Source organism: Scomber japonicus, chromosome 22 (genome assembly GCF_027409825.1).
Source record: "Scomber japonicus isolate fScoJap1 chromosome 22, fScoJap1.pri, whole genome shotgun sequence".
NCBI classification, from domain to species: domain Eukaryota; kingdom Metazoa; phylum Chordata; class Actinopteri; order Scombriformes; family Scombridae; genus Scomber; species Scomber japonicus.
Genome location: NC_070599.1, coordinates 19,247,677 through 19,258,234, shown reverse-complemented (window position 1 = coordinate 19,258,234; position 10,558 = coordinate 19,247,677). Strand labels below are relative to the sequence as shown.

General features: G+C 41.0%; 1 protein-coding gene across 1 annotated transcript; it reads right to left on the bottom strand.

Annotated features, from left to right (window-relative positions):
• Nucleotides 1-1,398: 1,398 nt before the first annotated feature.
• LOC128383520 (uncharacterized) lies at nucleotides 1,399-8,582 on the bottom strand. The gene is made up of 13 exons (XM_053343131.1): nucleotides 7,638-8,582; nucleotides 6,159-6,254; nucleotides 5,800-6,030; nucleotides 5,521-5,668; nucleotides 5,384-5,410; nucleotides 4,740-5,292; nucleotides 4,331-4,382; nucleotides 3,019-3,606; nucleotides 2,839-2,934; nucleotides 2,520-2,753; nucleotides 2,196-2,343; nucleotides 2,083-2,109; nucleotides 1,399-1,973 (listed from the first exon to the last, which is right to left on the bottom strand). The coding sequence occupies exons 1-13, from the start codon at nucleotides 8,580-8,582 to the stop codon at nucleotides 1,399-1,401; spliced, it is 3,720 nt and encodes a 1,239-aa protein (XP_053199106.1).
• Between the last annotated feature and the right edge of the window lie 1,976 nt (nucleotides 8,583-10,558).

Here is a 10,558-nt window from a genome sequence, read left to right as displayed (position 1 = left end):
GGAGGAAGGAAGGGCAGAAGGAAGGAAGAAAGAGGGATGGCAGGAGGAAGGAAGGAAGGAACAGCCAATTTGACCCGGGAGGACGACACAAAGGATAAAACCCAAAATGTAAACAAATATTGTGCCACAATCTGAGCATGCACTGAAATAAACACAAAGCATTGTTATTAGACCTTATCACAAAGTCATTCATTTTATTAACGTTTATTTAATCAGGTAGGAAAGAAAGACCTGAATGTACATTAAATAAAAACATAATGAAGACACTCTCATGAATAGAAATACAATGGTAGTAACAATAAATAAAAACAAATGAGAAATTAAAAGTACATAATGCTGAGTGAAACATCAACCATTCATCCGATAAGAGTGAGAACATAAAACCTCATCACTTTGCTGTGGGGAGATTTAAAACCTTGTTTCTAAAGTGTTGGTAATTTATAAGATTATCCATTTTTAAACTGCACTGTAGCTTCCTGCTGGAGTATGGAGCATGAAATTGAAAAGTGGTCTTTCCAATTTTAGAGTTGAGTTTGAGTACATGCAGTGTTGATTAATAATGTACAAAGAAACAATATCTTATCATACATATTGATGTAGTTATGTTTTGGTTAAATTAGACCCCCGAGAGGTCGAACTCCCTGTTGTAAAACTCTATTAACAAGAGATCCAAATAGACTCATCTGGGATTTAGGAAGTGTAGTAAAAAAAGAATATATGAAAATCCATTGCAGCTAATCATGTCTGAGTTCTGAAGCATGTCTTTAGGTAATTAGGGAACGTCGTCATCAAGCTGATAAAACAGTGTTAAATATGTTGTTTGTTTGAGCTGTTAAAGAGAGTCCAAGTCTTAAAGAGGGTCCAGGTCTTCAGGAGAACAGAAGAGATCATTAGGATAAAGTTACTGTCTGCAATGAGAAAGGTTTAGTATCTGAGGGCCTTAGTGGGGTTGTGAGCAGTGGTGTGCACAGACTTTTTGAAGGGCAGGGGCGAAAAGGAAAAAAAGGCCACATACAGCACGTTCTCGCCACTGAAGAGGGCAGTTTAGTGTGTTTTGCCAACCAGGAGGGCACCTTAGCACACATTTTGGCTCCCAAGAGGGCACTTTAGCGCGGGTTTTGGCTCCCAAGAGGGAAGTTTAGTGTGTTTTGCCAACCAGGAGAGCACCTTAGCACACATTTTGGTTCCCAAGAGGGCACCTTAGCACACATTTTGGTTCCCAAGAGGGCACCTTAGCACGAGTTCTGGCTCCCAAGAGGGCACCTTAGCACGCGTTCTGGCTCCCAAGAGGGCACTTTAGCGCGCATTTTTCAACAATTGGGCCATGATGGGTGGCGGCCCTGCCCCCCCCCCCCCCCCTTGTGCACACCACTGGTTGTGAGGTTTGACTCTGATTAGTTATTCTTTAGCTTGTGTGAGAGTGCCAAAGTGAGTGAGGAGAGATGTTTCCATTGAGGTAATAACCAAAGGCTCTGATTTCTTTGCCCAACTGTACAAATAGAAGTATGGGAGCAGTGTCTCTGTGAAAGATTCTCCTGTGAAAGAGTAAATATGCGATTTCTCATTCACGTCATAGAAGGAGACTCGGCCTTCCTTGTAGTCCACGTAAACTCCGATCTTTCGTGGCCTGGGACACAAGTTAAGAACTGTGTAGGGTGTGCGTTGAGCTTTATATTCAGCACCTTTCTTCCCTATGGCAAAAAAGCCATTTTCTCTTTTCACAACAATCCTCCCAGACCTGGTTACCGTTTCCTTGGCAACACCGACGTCCCAGTCATTTCTAAGGCCTACTTGGACTTCCCAGTAGTGCCGCCCAGAGGTGAAGCCCTTTGTGCCTAAAACCATGGGACAGTCAAACCTGTCTGAGTCAACATACAATGAGGGGCTCACAGTTTTGGAGTACTTCAAACGTTTACCAAATTCAGACACCACAAGGTAGCAACCAGCAGTGGTCGGGTCAAAGGTGACAGACTCTGGAAAAAAAAACCAAAAAAACAAAATTAGAAAGCTTTCACCTGAAGTAATAATAAGATCATTTAATCCACAAGTTAAAAAATAAAGCATGTGTATTTGTGATCTCACCTTTATATTGTCTCATTCTTGTTAGTTCTGTAATATATGAACACGCAACAACACCTCAGTTATGGGAAATTCATTAAATAGTCTTCATCTTCACTGATGAGGCAGATGCTTACCTGTGTTCGTCAGAGTTTTCAGTTCAGCTTGAAACGTGTAAACAAGATGAGACATTGCTCTCCTCAGAGTCTGCACGTACACGTCTGAGTAAACCCTGATCTGGGACCAGTCCTTGCTGTCTGAGAGTGTGCGCAGGTCTTGCAAAGTCTACAGTGATTCACAAACACATGATCATGAGTGGCACAGTGCTATTGTTACTCTCCTTCAAAAGAGCAAACCATATACAGTACCAGTCAAAAGTTTGGATACGCTTCCTCATTAATGTGAATTATTAGTATAGGTTATAAGTTAAGTGTATGTTGGTGTCTCTTTTGTTCAGTAACCTGCAGAAGGTGAAGGTGGTCATCACTTTGTGAAAGCTCCTCTAGTTCAGAGTGTTTCCTCTGCAGTTGGTTGATTTCTTCTTCCAGCTCTTTAATCAGCGCTTCGTCTTTGTCTTGACATTTTCTGAGCTTCTTTTCAATACTTGAATTAATTTTCGTTTGCATTTCTTGAACACGACTCATCAGAGTATTGAACAGCTTATCACTGTCACCAGACTCTTTATTTGCTTTCTCCTGTAATAAAGTAAAGAAAATATGTCATTAGGACCAATATATACATGGTGAAATTATACATGTATAAAATGTTTGCAGTACTTACTCTTCTCACTTCAGATGATTCTGTAAATTCTTTTATCTTTTCCATTCTGGCCTCAATCATCATTTTGATCTTAGCCTTTTTGGACTCAATATTTCCCTAAAAGCATAGAGTTAAATTATTTTCAAAAGGGTATAAGTCAGTCATTATCTCATTTTGAGGTTAGCTCACCCTTTATCTTACCTTCTGTAAAGCTCCTTCCTCCTCGACATGCACTGTGTCGTGGCATTTGTGGTCTGTCTCTTTGCACAGTAGACAGATACACACCTGTTCATCCCTGCAGAAAAGGTCCAGCATCCTCTCATGCTTCACACACATCCTCTCCTCCAGGTTAACCACCGGCTCGATCAGCTTGTGTCTCATCAGGGAGGGAACTCTTTGGTGAGGTTCCAGGTGGGTTTCACAGTATGACGTCAGACACACCAGGCAAGACTTCAGGGCCTTAAACTTCACTTCTGAGCACACATCACACTTCACCTGCCACGGTGCATCAGCGCATTCCAGTGTCTCAACTTTCTGCTTCTTTATTTGGACTGAAATCTCATCAATAACCACATTTGTGTAGATCTCAGGTCTGACGTGGAATCTTTTATTGCACATCGGGCAGTGACATAACTCACTCTTGTCCCAGTGCTGGCTGAGGCAGGTCTTGCAGAAGTTATGACCACAAGGTGTGGTGACTGGGTCACTAAAGACATTCAGACAGATCGAGCACTGGAAATGATCCTTAGGCAATGAGGCGAGGACATTCAATGATGACATTATGGGTCTCTGCAAGAGGAAATGTAGTTTGTGTTTTCTATTTCAGGTCTTTTTTTTACATTATGTGCAACCATTACCACAATTGTTTTGTTTTGCACTGAATACAGACATAAAAACTACAAAATATGATGAATGATATGATATGATATGATGATATGATAGATTAGTCTTTGTCATCAAGTCTATTTTTAGGTTGTTTTTAATGCGAGTCCTGACCCGCCCAGTGACTCACTTTCATATGAATCAGCTTGTGGTTTAAACATCTTAATGACATATTACTGTATCTTAGAGGTGTGTTTTTAAAACCATAAGTAAAGCAAACAGTAAAAAGTGTTGGAAAAATAACTCACCAGATTCTTCCTAGTCCTTCTGTAAATTCTGAGGTCTGAACCGACTTTCACATGCAAGACGGAGCGCAGTGATCATAGCACAATAAACAATTCAATGCTCATTACATCTGACAGAGAAATAGATAAAGACCAGCCTTAGAGAAGCTGAAGCAGGTCCAGTCACTTTAGTGGGTGTGGTGAAGTGACTTCATTTTGCTGAAATGAAACTTACAGTAAAAAATCCATGAAGCCAGAAATAGTTTAGAGAATATTTGAGACACCATTTATTGTCCAGAACCATGACACAATTATCTTTAACAACCTTTACAACATCAGCCACATAAAAATGAACATGCAATCACATCAAAACATAATTAAAGTAAAAATTACCTCTACTTTTTTACTTTAATTTGGGTATACATTGTTTTGCTCATGCTCTGCTCATCTGTGTTCTTGCTGAGAGTTAGATTTGACATTTATAGACATGAGGGCGGTATCCATCTTTCCCCTGCTGATTCCAATCTTCATGCTATGCTAAGCTAAGCTAACTACTAACTACTGATGGCAGTAGCTTCATATCTCTCAGCAAGACAGCCAACAAGCATATTACCCAAGTTCTTAAAATCAACTCTTTGTGGAACCTCAATGAGCTAATATGAATACATACAATGTGCAATTAATATATTTGTTGAGCTATGCTATACATGTTATTAATGTACATAAAACACTGGTTTTCAAAATACAGTCTGTTTGCATTTTCATAAGGGTTTTCCAGCTTTTTTTAATGTGTTATTTTATCTTAAAACCTGTCACTAGCTAGGTTTGATCGGGCTTTTCTCATTCACAGGAGAAATCACAAAGGTATCTGAGGCTTTGTCGCAGCAGTACAGGTAGAAAAAGGGCAAAATCTTCTCTGTGAATGTATCTTTGAACGTGTAAATATGAGTCCGAGCCTTCATGTCATAAAACGACACTTGCCCCTCCTCATAGTCCACGTACACGCCCACTCGCTTGGGCTTGGAGTCGAGGGTGAGCATTAACGGCGGTGATGTTGACACTCGGTACTCTTGGCCTTTCTTCATGGCCAGAGCCCAGTAGCCATTGGCCGTGCTTACAGAGATCTTGCCCTTCCTGTTTACAGAAGACTTGGCTATTCCCAGGTACCAGTCGTCCTTGTCCCCCACCTGGACTTCCCAGAAATGTCTCCCTGAGGTGAAGCGCTCACGGCCCAAAACGATGACCACCGTGTCAAAGCGCTCAGGGTGGTCAGGGAGGTCCTGCCACGCCCCCAGGTGTCTCACCTGACGTCTGTCCTGGGAAAGCTGCAACCACGGGTTGGCTGTGTCAGGGTCCAGAGTGACGTCCACTGCAGAAACATAACAAAGGATTTAGTCGGAGAGTTTTGAGAGGATGACAAAATTACAGTGAAGCAGATCCCAAAAAACAAAAAACATTACCTGTATATTTCAGAACCTTTTTGATCTCTGTAAAAAAAAAAAAGACATTATCTTTTTTCAGGTGTGGCTTTCAATTTAAAACCAAAATGAACAGAAACCGAATAAAATATATATGAAACTGCTAAAGGAAGTCCTACCACTGTCAGCCAGTTTTTCGATTGTTTCATTCAATGTTGTCTCCAGTTGGTACACAGCCCTCCTGATCATGCCTACGCATATGTCATTGGGTACATTCGTCTCAGACCAGTCTTTGACAGCTGGTGGAGTGCAAAGAGCCGGGAAGCTCTACAGAGACACAGTACAAGACATGAAATGGTAATTTAAGTTTAATTTCAAAATGGCATGTTAACAGCATAATAAACCTTAAAACATGTTCAGGACTAAAGCTCAAAGAGAACAACAAAATGCTCTCTCACCCTCAAGAAGTGAATGTGGTCGGTCCGAGCCATGTTTTCCAGGTCTGTATTCCTCCTTTTTAACTCAGCGATTTCCTGCTCCAGTTCAGTGATAAGGTTCCCAGCCCACCTCTCAGTCTGCCTCTGCTTCTCTTCCATGGCCAAAACCAGGTTGGCCTGAGTCCTCTGGATGGAGCGCACCAGGTCTGAGAAGACCTGCATGCTGTCCTCGATCTCTCTCTGAGTGCCAGCCTGGAATCACAGTGTTTCATTGAGCGTCATAGTGCTCAAGATGAAATAGAAAGAAAATATAAAACTCGATTCGAAATATTAATGTGTGTAAATACAAACACTGAGACTTTTTGCAGCAGCTGACTCACTTTGTTGAGCTCCACAGAGTGCTTGATCTCCTCCACCTTCTTCACTCTCTGGTCAATCATATGCTGGACGTCTATTTCTGTCCTCTTCAGCTGCGCCTACACAACAAGATGTCACATTAACAACAATGATGATTCTACATGAATGAACATATTTGATCCTCAGTTACAGTTTGTAGTTATTTTCTTGTGAGAACAGGAAGATTCTTGTGTTTTATGTGGATATGGACTATGGATCAGTTTAATGTATATGTGGTGACTGACGCTGTTGGCCAACAGTCTTATAATGCACAATTAAGATTAACAAATAATGTTTTTCTTGGATTAAACCCTGGAATTTACTACATGGAGTCATTTAATCATAGATTTACAGAGTAACCTACAAGCTCAAGGTTCACCCTTGTAAAATTAGGAAGGTATCTACTGATACAGTGGTCTGAATGATAGTACTACCTAGCTTACTCTAGCAACAGTGACACACCAGTATTTCATGATGGGCTGTATGATGGCCTTTAATATGAGCAGTAAGTAGAAATAACCCTAACCCTAACCCTAACCCTGGAGGGACCTTGTTGCTGCCCTATGCGCCAACCGGCGCGACGGGGATAACTAACTAAACTAACTAACTAAGTAGAAATGAGTAATAGTACTTTTGACAATTTTACAACTAACAGCCATTCATGGATTTGAGAAAATCTGTCTGTGTCTAGACAGAAGGCCAAAGCTAAGAAAAGATGCATTTTTAAATTTAGCTAGTTGAGTTTGGATATTGCCTTAGATACAGACAAAACTGAACATAGAAGATAAGCTTCATATGTCCTTTGTTTCCATAGTACCATAGTACCGTCTTCTAGCCACTTAAAAGGGATATTTCAAGAACTTGGTATTAAAATCATAGAGCAATAACATAGAGTCTTGTCATAGCTATAAAATACCAGGCAACCAGTGGAGAGTCCAGCAAGACACTCACTCTGTCCAACCAAGAAATAGTCTGGCACATAACGCCTCATAAAACCTTCATAGTGACTTTGAAGGTATTGGTTGGCAGCTTTTGTTCCCTTTGGAGAGCAGGCTTGCTGTTTCCCCCTATTTTCAGTCTTTATGCTGAAATAAGCTGATCATCTGCAGGCTGTAGTGTCAAATGTACTGTACAGACACGAGAGAGACATTCAAATTTTTAGTCTTGGCAGGAAAATTGAAAAAGAGGTTTTTACAAAAATGTCATGTTATCCTTTTTTAAACTCTTTGGACATGGTTCACCTTGAGATATACAATGCATAATGTATTTGTTGTTTTTTGCTTTTTTATGTGCTTTTCAAGTCTTGCAACCCGTTTCAACGCATTTGACTTAAGGAACAAACATTAGTACTGAAATGTTTTCAGTCTTGCACGTGTATGGTGGAATGCTTCTCAACCTCTGAGAAACACTTGCCTGACTAAACCTTTATCCTGTTTATGTGGAAAGTTACAAATCTGTCTCACCTTTTTCTCTGTCCATTCTCGCTCCACAGGGACAGTGTAGTGGGCCCTGTGGTCTGTCTCAGTACAGAGTACGCACACACAGGTCTGATCCTTCTTACAAAACAGCTCCAAGAGCCTTTCATGCTTTGGACACATCCTGTCCTCCATGTTCGCAACAGGCTCCATCAGCTTGTGCTTTGTGAACCTGGCGGTGTGAGATTTCAGGTGCTCCTCGCAGTAGGAAGTGAGACATACAAGGCAGGATTTGACCGCTTTCGGCCTGCCTTCCCCTAGGCAAACGTCACACAAGACCTCCTCCCAGTAAGACAGTGGGAACAAAGGAGAAGTAGGTGAAGGTGCTGCAGAGGCAGGGGTTTGAGGTGATGGTGGGGGTGATGTTTGGGGAAGTGGTGGTGGTGGACGATGAGCTGAATTCTCAGGTGATCTCCGAGGGGAAGTTCGGGGCGCTGACGCTCGGGGGATCAGTGGTGGTAACTCCTCTTGTGGTGCCTTCTTATCTCCTGGTTTCTCCTTTGATGCCTCTTTCTTTTTCTTCTCGTCCTCTTGCTTCTGCTTCAGCTCCTCCACTAGCTGCTGCTTGTGACTTTTCTCCAAAAGTCTCTCCTCATCCTCCTTTTTCCGTCTTTCCATTGTCCACTTCTTTTCTTTCTCCTCTTTCCCCTCCTCCTCGTCCTCTTTGCTCGCGTTCCCTTTCACACTTTTAACCCTAATCTCCTTGAACTGCTCTGCAATTTCCCGCAAGACAGTGTTCACGCTAATATCGGGCCTTTTGAAGAAGGACTTCTTGCACATGGGACACTGGTACAAAGGGCTGGTTTTCCAGTATCCCAGGATGCAGCTCTGGCAAAAGTTGTGTCCACAGGGGATGGATACGGGATTGGTGAACACGTCAAGACAGATGGAGCAGTGCACCTGCTCTTCAGAAAGGTTCCCAGTAGTTGCCATTCCTACACGGCGGAGAGGTAGGGTCATTTTCAGTGAACAACCAGCCTGTGAATGGGGCATCAAACCTGCTGTGATATTGAGGTCAGTAGGGTTAGATGGTGGGATTTCATTTAGGGTCATCTGCATGCAAATCTACAAAGCAAAGCATGACGGGGCTCACTTATAGTGTCAAATTAAAGCCAAAGGTTTTAAAAATAAACTAAACCTTTTTTTTATTAGCATACTTTTTTTTCTATGAATGAGCCCCTGTGAGTCTTGAGGAAGTGTTGTCAGACATTTTATTTTTGGTTATTCGATTGAGCTTGACTGATTTCTGAGGCCAATCCATACTTTTCTTTCTTTTTTTACTTTTTTCCAATTTGATGATATATTGACTTATTGTTTAAATTTTATATATTAACATTTTGATCAGAATCCCTTTAATATAGTTCTTTTTGGCCAGTATAATATCCTAAATGGGTACTGAGTGAGACATTTTGCAGTTGAAAAATAAACTAATTAGAGACCCCTGATGGACAAAGTATGTAATTGCAACTATTATTTCTAAATTATATCAAACATATCTTTGCTATTACTGTACTGTAATATCTACTAAGGCTGGTTTCTCACAAGTTATTTCAGACCAAGGAGTTTTAACTTCAGACATTTTCTTTTCAAGTAAAACTAATTTACATCTTTATTTTGATCTCAAGCTAAACATATGAGGCTTATTTAATTAGCACGCACACTGTCAGCATGTGGAGATGTTTGTCAGTTTCACTTTTAACACAGGCAGCTCTCTGCTTGAGGCCTAGGTATTCATGGAAGGCCAGATTAACATCCAAAAATTGTTCTTGTCAGTGACCCCCCTTTCAGTTCTTCCCTGCCGTAAACAAGATAATGTTCTGGATGATTTTATCACATTTAAGCACTGCATGGCTCACAAAATATGGACTTGTATGTGCTTTTTTTCTTTAAATTTGTCAGAAAAAATATTCAGGTCATAGCTCTTAAGCAGCCAAACACTATTAAAAAAGTCCAAAATCCAAACAACACCCCCTTAAGCAACTCATAAGCGTACTGAGAAGCAGATGTGACAGTATAGAAATGAAAAGAGAGTGAGGAGAGACAGCAAAAAGAGAGATATGGGGACACTCACCAGAGAGCAGCTGCCTCGAGTCTCGGCTGTACACTGACACATGAGACAGGCTGTAACCACTGCCACCTCCAAACTCCCCCCAACTAACACACACTTACCTAAGACCCAAAATATACCCCCCTCCCTCACTCTCCTTTTACCCCAGATACAAATTTATACTCCCTGGCCATGGCCCTCTGAGCCGTCAGTCTTTAGCCTGGCAGAGAATACCATGCAGTGCAGCTTGGATCAAATATACAAGCTGGACAACACAAGACAAAGACTTGCAGCGGCCTTGCAATGCTGACAGGTGTCATCATGTGACATGCTGTTTCTAGTCAGAGATGATTTTTGGGGCTATAGTTTGTTAAAGGTTTTGATATAAAGAATACAGTCTAGACCTGCTCCATATGTAAAGTGCCTTGAGATAAGTTTTTGTTTTGTTGTGATTTGGTGCTATATCAATAAAGATTGATTGGTTGATTGATTGATAAAGCGCCATCATAATTTGTTTAATTTGAACAAAAACATGTTGGGCATAATTAACTTGATATTTTAGGGCTATGTTAAGGTACTGTAAGGTGTTTCTACTATTTTGTCCACCTCGCTGCAGGTGTAACTAATAATTCTGAATTAATTAAGGATTTGCTATTTACATTTTATGACATATGTTTATATATTCTCAACTCTTTCTAACCCTAACCCTCTTTTGGTTTATAGACTGGCTAACATATAGTAGACTCCAAACATAACAAAAGGTCATCATAATGAATTATTTCCTTCCGTGTTTCCAAAAACAAATCTCGTCTCTTCTAGCTCCAATGTCTGTTTAGGAGATAAACATTTTGTTTTCCCTTTG